This window comes from Manis javanica, chromosome 13, assembly GCF_040802235.1.
Source record: "Manis javanica isolate MJ-LG chromosome 13, MJ_LKY, whole genome shotgun sequence".
Classification (NCBI taxonomy): Eukaryota; Metazoa; Chordata; class Mammalia; order Pholidota; family Manidae; genus Manis; species Manis javanica.
In genome coordinates this window covers 85,469,940-85,487,038 of record NC_133168.1, presented here as the reverse complement: position 1 = coordinate 85,487,038, position 17,099 = coordinate 85,469,940, and the positions used below count along the sequence as shown (strand labels likewise).

At 45.4% G+C, this 17,099-nt stretch overlaps 2 protein-coding genes across 12 annotated transcripts in view; one reads left to right on the top strand and one right to left on the bottom strand.

The window, feature by feature from the left end:
• LOC108389539 (adhesion G protein-coupled receptor E2) overlaps window positions 1-1,576 on the top strand; it is a 43,147-nt gene extending 41,571 nt beyond the window's left edge. For all 11 annotated transcript variants that reach the window (XM_073220042.1, XM_073220039.1, XM_073220043.1 and 8 more), the window contains one exon: window positions 283-1,576. The gene's annotated coding sequence lies outside the window, so the exon portion shown is untranslated. The remainder of the gene's footprint in view (window positions 1-282) is intronic.
• A 9,148-nt stretch (window positions 1,577-10,724) lies between these two features.
• Window positions 10,725-14,781, bottom strand: LOC118972453 (adhesion G protein-coupled receptor E3-like). The gene is made up of 3 exons (XM_073219474.1): window positions 14,750-14,781; window positions 11,201-11,456; window positions 10,725-10,969 (listed from the first exon to the last, which is right to left on the bottom strand). The coding sequence occupies exons 1-3, from the start codon at window positions 14,779-14,781 to the stop codon at window positions 10,730-10,732; spliced, it is 528 nt and encodes a 175-aa protein (XP_073075575.1). The 3' UTR covers window positions 10,725-10,729.
• Between the last annotated feature and the right edge of the window lie 2,318 nt (window positions 14,782-17,099).

Below are 17,099 nucleotides of genomic sequence, written 5' to 3'. Positions count from 1 at the left end.
GGGGACGGATTGGAAATTGCATTGTGCATACAGGCCCCAGAGCTCAGGACAGGTAGAAAGGATGAACAGAACTCTAAAAGAGACCTTGACTAAATTGTCCATAGAGACTGGCTTATGTGATTGGTTAGTCCTCCTTCCCTTTGCCCTGTTTAGAGTTAGGAACACTCCCAGCCGCTTTGGACTAACGCCTTTTGAAATAATGTTTGGGGCCCCGGCCCCGCTTCAGTCAGCACATCTTCATACATTCCCTGAGTGTGCAACTAATAAGTTTTTGCTTGAAAGGTTACGAGCCTTGGAGGCTGTGCAGAAAGAGGTGTGGGCCTCTATCAAGGAAGCCTATCAGCCAGAAGACCTCTCGGTGCCTCACCAGTTCCAGGTGGGAGACCCAGTCTACGTGAGAAGGCACCGGACAGGAAACCTCGAGCCACGGTGGAAGGGACCTTTCATCGTCCTCCTGACTACTCCCACAGCTGTAAAAGTGGACGGCGTCTCTTCCTGGATACACGCTTCACATCTAAAGAAGGCACCCCCGGACCCGGACTGGCGAGTAACTCGGACTGATAACCCCCTTAAGTTTCGCTTGTGTAAAAAGAATTATGCTGTTAGTAATTCTGATGCTCCTGCTACTTCCAACCCACCAGAACCCTAACCCCCATGAACCCAGGTTACTGACATGGCAAATCATTACCCCAGCTTCCCACCAAGTAGTAGTCCAGTTAACAGAACAGCATCCTAGGGGGACTTGGTGGCCTACCCTCACTGTAGACATATGTACTCTCTTCAAACAAGACCCTCGGCACGGAGGTAGAATAGGAAGGCCAGGATGTGGATCTCGGGCTTCTATGAAAAAACTCCAAGATACCTGCTTCTATGTGTGCCCAGCCCCCTCAACCGATCGTGCTAAGGCCTCACAGTGTGGTGGGCAGACAGACTTTTTCTGCAAAAATTGGGGCTGTGAACAAACAGGGACATGTCATTGGATAGGCAGAAATGCCGGGAGCTCCCCTCCAAGTCTTATAAGAGTTAAAAGAAACAGTACTCAGGCCCAATGTATGACCAGCTCTACCTGTAATCTTATTGATATTTCCTTTACTGAAACCGGAAAGGAGGCAAATTGGGAAAGAGGGCTCATGTGGGGATTAAGACTCTATCAGGAAAGATATGATAATGGAGTTGTATTCACTCTTAGACTCAAAGTAGAAACCCTCCCAGCTATTCCAGTAGGACCAAACGCTGTCTTACCAGATCAGCCTCGCCTCCCAACCCCAGCCCCGAAAAGGACCCTAACTATTTCAGCTGTCCCCGTCTTTGCTCCTAGCCCACTGACCTCCTTTTCTAGCAATGGACAGCGCCTCCTCAACCTTGTTGAGGGAGCTTTCAGAGTCCTAAATGCCACCGACCCTAAAACTACAGAGTCCTGTTGGTTATGTTTTTCTTCTAGACCACCTTATTATGAAGGGCTGGGATTGTCAGCTGATTTTAAGAATACAACCAGCCACGAAATTTGTAGTTGGGGCAGTCATAAAAAGCTAACACTAACCGAAGTGTCTGGAATAGGAAAGTGTCTAGGTACGGTTCCCGCCACGCATAAAAATTTATGTAATGAGACCATCCCCATGATCCCCACAAGAGAAAACAGGTATTTAGTCCCACCACCCGAAGGATGGTGGGCCTGTAATACTGGACTAACTCCATGTGTTTCCACCTCTGTCTTCAATTTCTCCCACGAATTCTGTATAATGGTCCAGTTAGTACCCAGACTAATGTATCATGATGACTTCTCATTCGTGGCAGAATTGGAACCTAGACTAAGGTATAAGAGAGAGCCAGTCTCACTCACTCTAGCTGTATTACTAGGAGTAGGAGTCGCAGCCGGAGTAGGAACAGGGGCGGCTGCAATTATACAAGAGAACCAACATTACGAAGGACTAAGAATAGCTATCGATGAAGATTTGAGAACTATAGAACAGTCTATTTCTAAACTTGAAGAGTCCCTAACCTCTCTCTCTGAAGTAGTGCTGCAAAACAGACGAGGGTTAGATTTACTATTTCTAAAAGAAGGTGGATTATGTGCAGCTCTAAAGGTAGAGTGCTGCTTCTATGCAGACCATACTGGAGCAGTAAGAGACTCAATGTCTAAACTGAGAGAAAGATTAGATCAGCGAAAGCGAGAACGAGAAGCTAACCAGAGCCTGTTTGAATCCTGGTTCTCTAGATCCCCATGGCTTACAACTCTAATATCCACCTTGACAGGACCCCTGCTTATTTTTATATTGCTCCTCACCTTAGGTCCCTGCATTTTAAATCGAGTAATAACCTTTATTAGAGAAAGAGTGAGTGCTGTGCAGGTGCTAATGCTGAGACAACAGTACCATACCCTCACACATCAAGAAGACACCAACATTCCATGATTAGAATGTTCAGAAAAAGAAGTGGGGAATGTAGGACCCCAACCTCCCTGAGAAATAAGTTAGCCTAAGAGTAGCCATCTTGAAGCCCAAAAAGCCATTCTGATATATGACTCAGAGGGAACAACTGAAACCAGGTAACTCCTCTGGAAAAACAAGTTAATCAATCATGACTGCTGGCAGCGCTAACCTTTCGGTTAGTTAAACATAAAAGCTGACCCTACCTTGCTACACCCCCAGGACGTGGCACCAACTCAGAAATCGTAGGTTTGAAAAATTACTGCCTTTGTAGTATTGTTATCTTGCTATGTAGTGTTGTTATCTTGTTACTACAACATAATCTGTAACCATGGTAATTCTCTAGGGCTGAATGCCTCAGAAAATCCTATATAACCACTTAGTTGTAAGTACTCAGGGTCCTCGTTGAGACCCGTTGCGACGGGCTGACTTGGACCCCAACTGGTTGGCTTCTGAATAAATTCCTCTTGCTTGTTGCATCAAGAAACGTCTTTGGTGAGTGATTTGGGGCGGCGCCTTCCTCAGGGGAATCCAACAAAATAAATCCTGCCATCTGTGACAACATAGATAGACCCAGAGGATATTATGCTTAGTGAAAGAAGCCAGGCAAATACCATATGATTTCACTTAAATGAAGAATCTAAAAACAAAACGAACAAAATAGCAGTAGACTCATAGACACTGAGAAGTGACTGATGGTTACCATGGGGGAGGGGTTGGGGTAGGTGGGTGAAATAGGTGAAGGGAATAAAGAGGCCCAAAATCTCAATCATAATATAAATTGGTCATAGGGATGGAAGTGCAGCACGGAGAATATAGTCAGAGGTTCTGCGACATCTTTTTATGTTGACAGATGGTAACTGCACTCGTTGGGGTAAGGATTTAATCGTGTGTAACTGTTGAATCACTGCGTTGTATAGTTGAAACCAATATGATTGCATATCAACTATGCTTCAATAAAAAATACACTTAAAAAAAGAGTGAGAGTTGAAATTCCTTGGGATTGGAGCAGTGGCCTAAAAGAAATGGGAGGAGAAGCATCAGCAGAGAGAAGTGGAGTGAGTGGAGGGACCACTGGGGGCTGTTCAGGGCTGAGTTAGATCAGTCAGTCTTCCTGTGGGGCATTCTGGGCTGGGTGTTTGAAACTCATAGTGAGACAGTGTTAGGGTCCGGGCTTCCGAGGCTTCTCCAGAGAACAAACTACACAGGCATAGAGATGTAAATTCAAGCAAAGTCTTTATTCAGCCAGCTAGCTGGGGTCCAATGTCAGCCCGAGCGGTCTCAACAAGGACTCCGAGCACTCAAAGCCAAGGGTTTATATAGCATTTTCAAAACACTTAACTCATAGTAATTTTCCACAGCTGCACATTATTCTTGCAAGACATACATCCTGGGGTTAGGCAGGAGCAAGATAAGACCACTCCTCAATTGTCAGGGAGGTTCTGCACGATAAGCTTGGTATGTAGGATTAGCTGACCAAGGTTAGCTGACTAAAAGCCACAGCTGCCCACCATCTGGTGTTCATGATTAGCTTGTTTTTCAAGGCCTTACCCAGTTCCAGTTTTTCTTTCTAAGTCACATACTCAGAAAATGGCTTCTAGGCTTTTAAGATGGCTGTGCTTATGCTAACCTATTTCTATTTTTACAACAGGGACAGGGGCCTGGGGAGAACTGGCTGGAAAATTTTGTGAACAAAGATGGCGAGACTGGGCATGGTGGTGGGCCTGATAGGAACTGGGTTGTGCTTGAGAATAGACTGTATTGCAGGTCTGGGGGAGGCACTAGGTGCTGTGGAGGAGCTGGGGAGGTGGGAGCAGCGGGTAGAGGGGGAGAGACCGCACTGGAGTTGAGTGCAGTCACAGAGTGGGGAGAGGATTAATGGGAGAGACGAGGAGGGACAGAAGATACAGGGAGACATGGAGTGGCAGGGGAGCCCAGAGGGCTTGAGGGCATTCCGGATGGTGGGCTGCATAGGTCCGAAGCGGTGCAGCAGTTGGGGGTGGGAGAGGCAGGAGTGGAATACCGGGAAGTCTGGAGGCCATATGGAAAGTGAGGAGAGCTGGCTGGGTCAGGAGGACCCAGGACACTCTGGGGATTACAGACCCTGCAATCTGGGTGGACAGAAGTCCTGTGGTTGCCAGGTGGCTGGAGCCGTTGAGTATGAACAGGGTGGTGAAGGCGAGAACTAGGAGCACCTGCCCCGCGTGGTTGTAAAGGAAGTCAGTGGAGCGTGAAGGTCCTGGATGAACGGGAAGGGTGAGGATTTGGGGAGGAATTGGAGTGACTTTGATACGGGGTGGAGTGTTTGGGGGCAACAGAGGAGGGCTAGAGGGGGCTGAATACCTGATAGGGCTCAGGTGCAAGGGAAGGGCTGACAACAGCTGCTGGAATGATGGTGGGCGAGCTTGGGAAAAAACAGGCAGAGTCAGACAGATTTGTGTGTGAGGCCAGGGAGGGAATCAGAGTGCTGTCAATGCTTTGGCACACGGAGGCAGAGGGATTCTGGGCTTGGTGGAAATGACTGGACTAGGGGGATTGGAATGGGAGAGACAATGGGGCAATGGGGGAATGGGCCAGGGGTTTGGCTAGGAAATTTATATTGTTTCCCTCTGCGTAATGTATCATTCTTCCTTGGCGGCATTTAAGAATGCCCTTTGATCTTTGGTTTTGTTACCTAGTGCTTATTTTGGGGCTGTTTGGCTAAGGGTACTTCTCATTGCTCCACCTTCAGCAGTAGACCTGCCCTCTCTGGCTGCATTTAAGAGAAGGTCTCTCCACATTCTTACGGCTCCTTAAGAGGTTCTATATTCTCACGATAGCCGCACTTGGCCCTTAGCGGTTCATTAAGGGCTGTAGGAGAATCTTCTCGAGCATTTCTGTGGCCCCGGAATACTACCTTCTGTGCTCTGCCGTAGGTCGGCTAGTGCTCCTGATGTTTTCTCCTGGGACAAGCCTCTTTCCTTAGATTTTAGGCTACTTTGTTGAACTGCCTCTCTCTCCTGGGTTCAAGAAAATAAATGATTTTATTGTTTGTACTGGTTTTTCTTATTGTTACGTTGGGAGCAATTTTTTTTCCATTTTCTATTTCCTAGGTGGAACTAGAGATCCTCTCGATCTTCTATTATTCTAATAATTTTGTCTTATTTTTTTATTTTAAATCCATCATCTAGCCATGCAAATTCATAGTTTTAGAAAAGATTTATTCCCAAAATTAGTTTTGTGCAGAGAAAAAGGCATTTTATCTGGACGTCTAGGAATTTATGAGACCATTTATCTTTAATGAATTAATAGTTAATATATTTATTCATCTGACACCATTTATTTGCCATTTGTAAACATAGCATTTGTAAGAATGATACAATAAGAACTCATATGCGGGGGGCCTAGGGTAGGGCGTGGTGCAGGGTAGGGGGCAGGGTTGCCGGCAGGGCCTAGAGAAGGGGGTGCGGGTGCGGGTGCGGGGCAGTGGGTGTGCGAGGGGGAGGGTGTGAGCCGGGACTAGGGCGGTGAGTGATGGGGGAGGGCGGCGGAGGTCCTGAACGGGTGCGACGGGCTGTGGGGCGGGGGCGCGGGCGGCGCGAGGGGGCCGGGCAGTGCTGGCGGGGGTGCAGGCGAGGGCCGGGGCGTCCCGGGCCCCTTCGCTCTCCAGGCCGGCGGTGCTGTGGGCGCAGGCAGGCCCGCCAGCTCTGGGCCTCTCTGAGCAGCCGCGCGGGGGCCCAAGGAGCTGCCTGCAGCCAGCGACCGGGCCTGGGCCAGCGGGCGGCCCGGCTCCTCAGGGGCGGCCCGAAGCCCGGCCCCGGGTCCGCCTGGCCGGCGGCCCTGTGCGCCCCGAGGGAGCCCCGGCCGGCGGGGAAAGCGAGCGCGCGGCGGGCCGAGGGGGCGGGGCCGGCGGGGAGAGCGAGCGCGCGGCCGGCGGGGGGGCGGGGCCGGAGGGCGCGCAGCCGGCCGGGGGGCGGGGCCGGCGGGGAGAGCGAGCGCGCGGCGGGCGGGGGGGCGGGGCCGGAGGGCGCGCAGCCGGCCGGGGGGCGGGGCCGGCGGGGAGAGCGAGCGCGCGGCGGGCCGGAGGGCGGGGGCGCGGAGGGGAAGCCGAGGGTTGACCCAAATATCCGTGTCAGCAGTTCCAGCCAAGAGGTCACGGAGGATCTGCTCGACAGGTTCCACCGTAGAAGCATCCGCACACTGAAGAATTGGCGGGGAAACTAGAATCTGAAAATGAGTCGAACCGTGTGTGTGGTCGCTGCGGAGACCCGCCCTCGGGGAGGAGGCCTGGGCTCTGCTGGGGGGCGAGAGCCCGCCGGAGGCCTGAGATGCTGACCCGGGTGGCCTCGGGCCGGCTTTCGATGATGGCGGTGTCATTGAGACTGTTCTGGACTTGGAAGAGGACTACAGTTTGATGACCTCTTTTAAATACCTGATTGAGCCAGGACAACTGCGCTTTGGGCCTTTTAAGCGGGAAGTTGGCACAGGGCCCCTTGTGGAGCAGCCAGTTGTCAGCGGCCTTGTTCAGAGGGTCGGCAGGACCTGAATGATCGCACCCTTTTTACCTCCCATTCGGATCCCCTTCTGAGAGGAGAGCCCAACTTTTTACTCTGTTGCTTTGAAATGTTTTTTACTGTTGATATTTTTCACCTTGCTTGACATCTTGAATGTGTTTTTTGATTGATGTTCAATATACCCAGTACCCCCCCAAAACAAAACAAAAACAAAAACTCATATACCCTTAATCTGGAGTCAGCAATTGTTAACAGTGCCACGTTAAAAAATCTTTCTCAGTGTATTTACATGCATGTATACATTGTCTTGCTAAGCATTTGATAGTCCATGAAGACATCATGACACTTCATCAATATTCCATCAACAAATATTAAAGAATTGAAAGAATATTGTGTACATAATCAATACTCTTACTGCACTCATATCATAATAACTTATTGTCTGACACATATTCAAATGACCCCAACTTCCTCCAAAATGTCTCATATTCCTGGATATCTGAACCAGAGTCCCAGTAAGATTGACATTGAGTTTGATTGTTATGTTGCTTTTTTCCCTTTTAAAAATGATATTGATGTTAGAAAAGTCTTAAGTCAATTGGCTTGCTGAATACCCATGTTCAGGATTTGCCTGACCGTTTCCTCATGATGTCATTAAAATTGTTCTTCTGTCCCCTGGATTTCCTGCATACTGAAAATTAGGTCTCAAAGAACATGTACCAGGAAGTTTTTTCTATAAAGGGCCAGGTAGTAAATATTTTTGGCTTTGTGGCCTTAACAGCCTCCATCACAGTGAATCAGCTCTGACACTGTAGCATGAAAGCAGCCATAAATGATACAACAAATGGGTGTGACTGCGTTCCAATAAAGTGTTCATACTCTTTGTCCAAAAGATGACAGTTCAGTGTTTTTTGTTCATTTTCCAGCAGACAAGTTTACCTGATGTAGCTGTTCCTTGTAATTCACCTGAGAAGGAAGGTGTAAACTTGCAGACTTGTGTTTTTTTTAAACACAAAAAGTGTAAGACTTGTACACTGAAAACTAAAAATATTGTCCAAAGAAGTAAAAAATAAACAAGAGAGGGTTTTGTAAACCAGTACATACAAATGCTTGGTAAGATTCACGCTGCCAGGATCTCTCCCCGCCCCCTTGATTCTCCAGCTCACTTGCAGTGTTTGTGTATTTAAATGCTAGGAGTGATTTCAAACTGAAGGAAAGTCTCAAATCCAACTGAATGCTGATTCCACTTTCCTTTTGTGACTGTTTATATCATATATTTATTGCTCATTATATAGCGGGGTAGCATGGAATGACTTGGGATAAAGGGTGGTGCTGTGACTCTGCGGCGAGTGCAGACCGCTGCAGATCAGTAATTCCTGCTTCCTTAGTGGACTATGGTCTCTCTGCTTATGAAAAGTGTTTTCTGTAAGGTTGAAGGCACTGGGGGGAGGGTTGAGCACATCAGACACTGCTTTTTATCTTACATTTTCTACCTTCTCAACAAGTAAAATTTAAAAGGGCATGCACCAATCACAAGATAAAAGTTGGTCAGGGACGGTAGGGCAGCATGGGGAATACAGTGAATAATTCTGTACCTTCTTACACATTGATGGGCAGTGACTACACTAGAGGGGTGAGGATTTAATAATATGGGTAACTGTCTAACCACTGTGTTGCATGTTTGAAACAAACATAAGATTGTATATCAATGATAGTTTCACAAAAAAGGGCAGGCACCATGTCGCACAAAGTGGGTGCTCCACATGTGTAGGGGTAAGTGGATGGTCAAGTGCAAGGGTCAAAGTGAACAGAGACACAGTGAGCACAAGTAGAGGAAGACCTTCTTTCATGACAGGGAAGTGCCTTTGGGTGAGTCCAGGAGTGAACCAAGTGTGAGCCAGTCTAGGGCGTCACCTGTTGCCTACCCAGCTTGTCCAGGGTGCTAGACATGAGATTTCTTGTGGAGCAGTTAGTGAAGTGCTCTGGGGGCAATGTGTGGCCTTACCACACTATTTGGAGACCTCAGAAATGGCCCTGCTGGAAAGTGTGAACTTCTCAGACTCAGCTCCTCTTTCCCTGGCCACTTGAAACCATGTCCTGTATTGTGCCCAGGCCTGCAGGCAAAGCATGGCCTGGGTCGGCTCACTGAGAGGGGTGAGGATGAAAGACCCCCGGGTGGGAGGCGGACAGTGGTACCTGCTGGCGGAGGAGGCAGTACACCAGGAAGACGAAGGCGCCCTGCCCACTGCTGATGATGGTGAAGAGGTGGGCCATGATTTGGGCAGCTGCCCCACCTGCAGGAAGCCCAGACACCACGTGCATCCCAAGATGAAGAGCTGAGCTGTGGCTTTATGTGTCAGCATCCTGGGTAGGAGAGGGAGACAGGAAGAGATTCAAGAATATTGGCTTCTGTGGGTAAAGAATTGACAAATAAACATATCCTTCTCCTCCCAAAATTTCCTCCTGTCTCCTTTATTATTATTATTATGGCTTTTTTTTGTAAGATGCATAACCTAAGACCTATCCTCTTAGTACATTTTAATTTACAATATTTGTTAGCTATTGACACTATGCTGTACATCAGGTCTCCTGAACTTAGTTATGGTCTTTTAACTTTATTATTTATTTAAAATTTTAAATTGAAATACAGTTGATATACAATATGATATTGGTCTCGGGTGTACAACATGGTGGTTTGACAATTATATACATTAAGAAATGGTCACCACAATAAGTGTAATTACCTTCTGTCACCATACAGATATATTTTTTAAGAAAAAAGAACCCTGACAATTTATGTTTTTGAACAAAGAATGAATATCTTCTCTGTGTCAGGATCTGTTCTTGGCTATGTAGACCCAGTTGCAATTAAAATATATTCATCTGTGTCCTCAGCAAGATCCTAGCTAAGTGGGAAGGTGTGGGTAAAATTGCAATATTCCCAGAACCTCTCACTGGGCCTTAGTGCATGTCCGTATCAACAGGTGTCTCCAAGGGATGGAGAGAAGTAGGCCATCTCCATGTCAGCAAGTGATTACAAGGGGGAGCAGGGCATATCCGGAATGGAGAGGTTGGGTGGGACCCCTTTTTGCAACCGGGTCACCAGAGACAAGCGAGAGCAGAAGTGGACGGCTGCTTGTGGGCGATACACGGGTTCTCCCACTTACTCTCTCCCTTTGATTTCAATTTCAAAGATGATTTGCCCTCGACTGGGAACAGATTCTCCCCCACCCCCGGCCAGCCCCCAAGTGACAGGTCAACAGACAATAGAAAACAATCAAGATGATGAGATTTATAACCAATCATGAGGAGGTTTGAGAACATGCAGCAGGATCCATAACCACCCCCACCCCGTCTGGGATGTCGAAGAAGCAGTCAGTTGGGAAGGGTTCCCTGAAAGCAGTGAATTGTGTTTCAGCTGAACTATGAAGGTAAAGTACAGGTAGAAAAGGTGAAAAATTTTGGTTCATGGAAGATGAGTAAAAAAAAAGCAGACCATTATGTCTGACACAGTACTTAGGGCTGATGTGCATCACATAATTTAATCACAAGCCAGGCAGCTGGGGCTTAGGAAACAATCAGTATCTGAAGGTCACCTGATCTGAAGGCCCAAGGCAGCATTGGATTTGAACCTCAGGGAGGGGAATTGTGAGTGAGGTGAGAACTGTGAGGACCGCGGAGACAGTCAGATGCACCCGCCAGGAAGAATCAAAGGAGAAAGCTACTAAGACAAGGATCTGCAGACCGCAGCCCATGGGCCAAGGCCGGCTGCCACCTGATTTTGAAAATGTGTTCTCCTGGGATTTGCATTTACCGGGTGGGTGTTCCATAAAGGTGCGGCCTGGACGCTGCAGAAATGGCCACGATCACAGCCGGGACCCCGTAGCCCACAGGGAACACAAGCCACTTCATGAAGCTGCTCACGCTGGAGTAGCTGACCACGGTCAGGTTGCGTGCCGTGAGGAAGAGGTGCAGACCCGCCAGCAGCATCCAGGTGAAGGAGGCCAGGTAGAGATAGTGTAAGGCCCCCGCGATGACGGCGCACAGCACCTGGGGGAGGAGTAAGGGCTCACCAGGCGGGACTGGCAGGGCGGAGTCTGTGCCCTGGGCTTCTCCTGTACCTTACCATCCGGGAGAACTCTGATACGCACGAAGGAGTTGTCAGAGGGGGTGGGTCTGTAGGTTGTGTGCTCAGTGTGAAAGTGGCTCCTCACTCCACCGACCCCCACCAGGACCCACTGTATTAAGGCACCCAGTGCAGCATGGAGACAGTGTCAGTACCTTGGTCTCAGTCCGGTCAATGGCCGTGAGGAAGAGCAGGTGGGCCAGGAAGAGGCAGAGGGAGAGATGCAGGTGCAGGGAGGTGCTGGTGCTCTGGATGGCTTTGCACAGCAGGAAGGTGAGGGCCGCCAGGAGGAGGCACAGCAGAGACAGGCTCAGCCCCGCATAGGTGATCACAGTGAGCACGGGATCCTCCTCCTGGGACCCAGCAAAGAGGACATCACAGTCACACTGTACGCTTTTTAAACTATACAGACTAGAATGGCAAAATGTAAAAATATTGAAAGCACCACTGTTGGCAAAATGAAGCAGTTAGAACTCTCATACACTGCTGTGTGAGACTGTAAGAGGCAGCAATTATTTTGGAATAGAGCTTGGCCATTTTTTTTTTGAGAGGGCATCTCTCATATTTATTGATCAAATGGTTGTTAACAACAATAAAATTCTGTATAGGGGGGTCAATGCTCAATGTACGATCATTAATCCATCTCAAGCCTAATTCTCGTCAGTCTCCAATCTTCTGAAGCATAACGAACAAGTTCTTACATGGTGAACGAATTCTTACATAGTGAATAAATTCTTACATGGTGAACAGTACAAGGGCAGTCATCACAGAAACTTTCGGTTTTGATCATGCAATATGACCTATAAACAATCAGGTCAAATATGAATATTCATTTGATTTTTGTACTTCATTTATATGTTGATCCCACATTTCTCCCTTTATTATTATTATTATTTTTATTTTTGATAAAATGCTGAAGTGGTAGGTAGATGCAAGATAAAGGTAGAAAACATGGTTTAGTGCTGTAAGAGGGCAAATGTAGATGATCAGATGATCAGGTGTGTGCCTATGGACTAAGTATTAATCCAGGCTAGACAAGGGCAGCAAAACATCCACGGATGCAGAAGATTTCTCTCAAAGCAGGGGGGGTGAGGTTCTGAGCCTCACCTCTGTTGATCCCCAAATTCTCACCTGATGGCCCCCCTGCGACTGTGCCTGTCTTAGGTTGTACCTCCCTTGAGGAATCTTACCCGTCTCTGGCTAACCAGTCATCTTCCGGGGCCATACAGGGAAATGTAAAGTTGGTAAGTGAGAGAGAAGCCATATTGTTTGAAAAGGTTAGCTTTTTACTTCTTTGCAGATTTATGCCCTGTGGCTTCTATGCCCAGCACTTGTCTCGAGGTATCTTTACCACCTGGAGGAATTATGATACTCGGTAAATTCGATATGAGGCACGAATTCTATTTAAGGGTTGTAATTAGGAAGGAAGAAGAAAAGCTATAGAGGTAGTATATGGAAGGAAACATGGGAGGATTGATTATTTCTTTGACATATCTTCTTGTAGAGTACCTTAAGTATGTATAGGTTTTAAACTACTAACTAACTTGCGCACACATATTAACATAATAGGAATACGGTGACATAAACAAAGCAAATCTATAATTACCAGCCATCTCCAGTGAGGCCAAGAAAACCATTTAGGCACCCTAGGCATTTGTGAAAATTTGTCTATGATATGATGGATATTGTCCAACTGTACTTGAACAGTCTGAGAGAAATCAGACAAATTAAAGCAGCCCATTTCTGGGATCTGTTCACATCCCATATGTTCTTTTAACTGTAGTCTATAGTCATGAGATTTTGGAGTGCTACAACTTGCACCCCTCCCAACTCCTGGTTGAGTTCCAACAGTACAGATCCGGTCAAATTTGTTGTCTCACTGTATGCACATGCCAGCCTAGACATCTCCCTCCTCATTCCTATGGCAAGTCCAGGAGACGGTGGGCTGGATGCAGCCACAACTGCAGCATCGTCCGGATCCCTGTGGAGGCTTTTTGATGATCATCCCCCGGCACAAGTCCTCCAGAGAGTGCTGATGCCGGAAGCTCCTCCTCATATCGTATCTTAGTTCATTTTCTGGGTATCCAAGCTAGGCCTTGATCTTCTGCATAGAAACAAACAGAGCTTGGCCATTTTTAAAATAAAGTTATACATATACTTGCTGTATGACCCAGCAATTCCATTTCTGGGTATTTATCCAAGAGAAATCAAAACAAATGCCCACAAAAAGAATGCTTAAGAATGTTCATAACCTCTTTCTTCAGAATAGCCCAAACTGGGAACAAAGCAAATGCCCATTAACTGTTGAACAGATAAACAATTTGTGGTTTAGTCATACATTGGTATGCTATATAGCAATAAAAAGGAATAGTTCATTCAATAACGTGAGAATCTCATAGACATTATGTTGAGCATAAGAAAACAGACATAGAAGAGAATGATTCTACTCTGAGTGATTCTAGAACAGTCTAAAGTAAACCATAGTGAGAAAAATCGGATCTGTGGTTTCCTGAGTGTGGGAATGGCATCATTGTCTGAGGTGGTAATGAGGGAGTTTCTTGGGTTATAGCAAGATTCTGTATTTCAGTCCAAGTTGTTACAGGGGGTTTATAATTGTTAAAACTCATGAAATATATACTTATAATCTGATTTTTATTGCAAATATATTTTACCCCAATAAAGTCAATTTAAAAAATGAATTACTTGAGGGCCTGAGGACTAGAAGGGAAGTAGAGTTCCTGTAAACTGCTATTCTCTCAGTGGTGCCTGCGTGATAGGGGAGTCCTCCTGCAAAACACCAAGCCTTTCAACCTATACAGATTGTATCAAAATCCTGAGATTTGTGCATCACTAAGCCTATTAGGTTTACACGTTGCTCTCCAGAAGTGATACTCCATTTTAAGCACCGTTTCCTACCCATCCCAGTTATTTGAGGCTTCCTTCCCAAGTATTTGTGATCAGCTAGAAAAAATAATCACTTAAAAAAATAATAGTGTTCCTAGGCTGGGAAAAGTAACATGGACCACAAAGGTACATGCATATCTGTCTCTCTTGCTTGCCTTCCTTCCATATCTCCCCATTGCTAATGATTCATTCCAAATCCTGGTAATTATCACATTTTAAAAGAAACCCTTGGTTGAAAGAAAAAGTCTATTTTGATATTGAAGATGTTGGCCCAAAGTTTGTGCATGCACACATGCACACACATGATCGTCTCTTCTTGGAAATAATCCAAATGCCACAAATACAACAAACCCAAACATCATGTCTAATATCTATGAAACTAAACAATATTGGAAGAGATGATGCAGTCAGTGATTTATTGGAGGTGCACCAATTGCTCTAAAGTTTGGTTTAAATTGGTTTTCCACTGGCGTAAAGACTCAGAAGAGTTGAATCTAAGTGTGTAATTACACAGAGAAACCATATTTTCAGAGACAATTTTGGTTCTGGCTCTGGAGAACAACACAGATTTTTGCCATGAGAGCTCCCCACTGGCATTCATTCTGCGTTTGGATGTTATAAATTCACACAAAAACTGACATCCTGTAATATACCTCTGAACATGTTTTAACACAACTATTGTGGAAATAACTCTAGGAGAAACCATTTGCTTTGATGATTGGTAACCAAAAGGAATGGATACAAGATCTGTATGAAACTAATGTAAGAAAAAAAGAAAATTTTAAGTGATGAATACTCACCGAAGGATCAGCACAGAGCAGATGAAAGTCATGGCATTACTGACGGAGAATCAAGTGATGTTAGAAAGCACCTGCCTTTTTAGGCAAGAAATAAGAGCAGAGATGCAAAACCTTTGGGGAGGTCTCGTGAAATTGTGCACTAGAAAAACTCAGTAAGTAAATGGAAGGAAAAAAACCCTATAGTAATGAAGGCAAAATTTAGGGTGGTCATATTGGACCCTGATTGAAACACAGCTTAAGGGACATAGAGAATAGGACTGAAAAAAAAATGAGCAAAATTACGTTAACCTAAAGAAAGAGCTTAAAAGGAATCTGAGGAGAAAAAATATAGGAGCTATGCAAAAGAGCCACAACATGTAAAACTGGAGTCTTTTCCTTCATTTCCAATGAAGAAAAACAAATTAAAGAAGGGAGCGAGCACTGAAAGAAATAGATTTCAAGACAAAATTTTTGAAAATAAAAGTTGAATTTGCTCACTTAAAGGGAACAGCATGCGTAGATGGGCAGCTGGAATTGTCAAGAATGGTTCTATACTTAGAATGGTTCTATACTTACCAAAACTTTAAAATGTCAAGGAATCCATTAGGCAGCTACAGAAGTGTGCTGACATGTGGCAATATCTATCAAAATTACAGCTGCAAATTTGACCCAGCAATATTATTGCAACATCTTAGAAACAAAAGATTGAAAAGAAAATGTTTATCGTTAGAGACACATTGTTAAGGTGTGAAACATCTGTAGAGTGGAAAGCTGTGTAGACATAACAACGAGTGAGGAAGGTCTTTACCTGCTGGTATAGAATCTCTCAAATCAGGAATAGACTCAGAAACATTGAAAATAGACTGGTGGCTGCCATAGGGGAAGGGGCTGGAGGGGTGGGTGAAATAGGTGAAATCATAAAATTAGTCACAGAGATGGAAGTACAGCACAGGGACTGTAACCGATAACATTGTACCCTTTGTGTGGTGACATGGTAATACACTTATCATGGTGAGCATTTCATGATATGTGTAATTGTCAAATCATCATGTTGTATACCTGAAACCAATATAATATTGTATACTAACTATATTTCAATAAAAAAGAATCTCTCAAATATTTTAAGTGAAAAAATGTGTACCAGTGAATATGACATGCAATGGCTTTAGTTAAAATACAATTATATTTTATGTGTCTTTGCTTGTTTATGCATTAAACATCTCTAAAAGGGCTCAGAAAAACTTGAGATTTCTTCTAAGAAGAAACCTGATTGATGCCGGGTTTCTTGTTTGCAGAGTCGACGAATTAATTTTGCAAACACTCAAGGTAGGAGAGAGCAAGGCAGAGGCTTTTATTTATAGATAAAGTGAGAGGACAGAGTTCCCGGCTCAGGCCAGTAGGAGGCGAGAGAGTCCAGGGTGGTATGTTGTCTGGGGATTTATAGGTGGTTGAGAGGCAAAGGGCTAGCGATGCACACCTGCTAGATGGTCCCAAAATGTTTATCTTTGAAGAGACACTAAGTTTCTTATAAGTCCTCTGGGTTATTTACAAGAAATTTACTGCTCTGATTTCCTTCCAGGATAGCTTCCTAGTCTGGGAGCATATCAATCAAGACTGCCTGCTTTACTCCCAAGGTGGGCTGAGTTATTTTGTCTGTTTGTTAAAAGAGTATGTTAACAAACATACTTCTTAATGTAAGATAAATTCTAGCTGAAATAAGCAGGCAAAGAGAGGCAGCAAAGGGCTAGGTAGTTTATTTGAACGCAAATCCCCGGGTGATGTTCCGCGGTCTGGCTATCACAGGCCGGGGGAAGTCACACTCAGCAGGGCAGGCAGTGAGTTTTTAAAGAAGGTAGGGGGAGGCAGAGCTTAGATTTACAGCTGTGTGAGGATTGGCTAGCCTAAGGCACATTTTTCAGGTTGGGAGGGGGCAGCAGCCAGGCACTTTGACACGTCATCACTGTCTGAGGTGCTCCCCCCTCCCCCCAGTGCCTTCAACCTTACACTTAACTAATTGGGTTTTAAAATGCAGTCTTATCTTGCACAATTTTATGAATATGTTAAAACCCATTGAATTATACGTGTAATTTTGGTAAATTTATGGTATGTAAATTATCTCAACCCCATTGATAAACAACTGATTAAGGTAAGTCTACCTGCTGTCAACTACATATGGTGAAAAAAAGTCTGTCAATGCTTTCTTTAGGCAAAAATAGAACCGTTAATAAAATGATTATAATTCTTCCAAAATGCACAATCAAAAAGTGGAAAAAGATGGACAAGTATTAATCCATGACCAGATTATCTGCAGATGAAGCAATCAGAGGAAATATTTATGGATAGATTTTAATTCTTCCTTCACCATCTACCT

Coding starts and splice junctions, on each gene's coding strand:
- LOC118972453 (XM_073219474.1), bottom strand. CDS start 14,781: ATGACTTTCATCTGCTCTGTGCTGATCCTTCG. Junction 11,457..14,749: donor TGCTCTGTGCTGATCCTTCG/GTGAGTATTCAT, acceptor TTGCCATTCTAG/TCTGTATAGTTTAAAAAGCG. Junction 10,970..11,200: donor TTGACCGGACTGAGACCAAG/GTACTGACACTG, acceptor CTCCTCCCCCAG/GTGCTGTGCGCCGTCATCGC.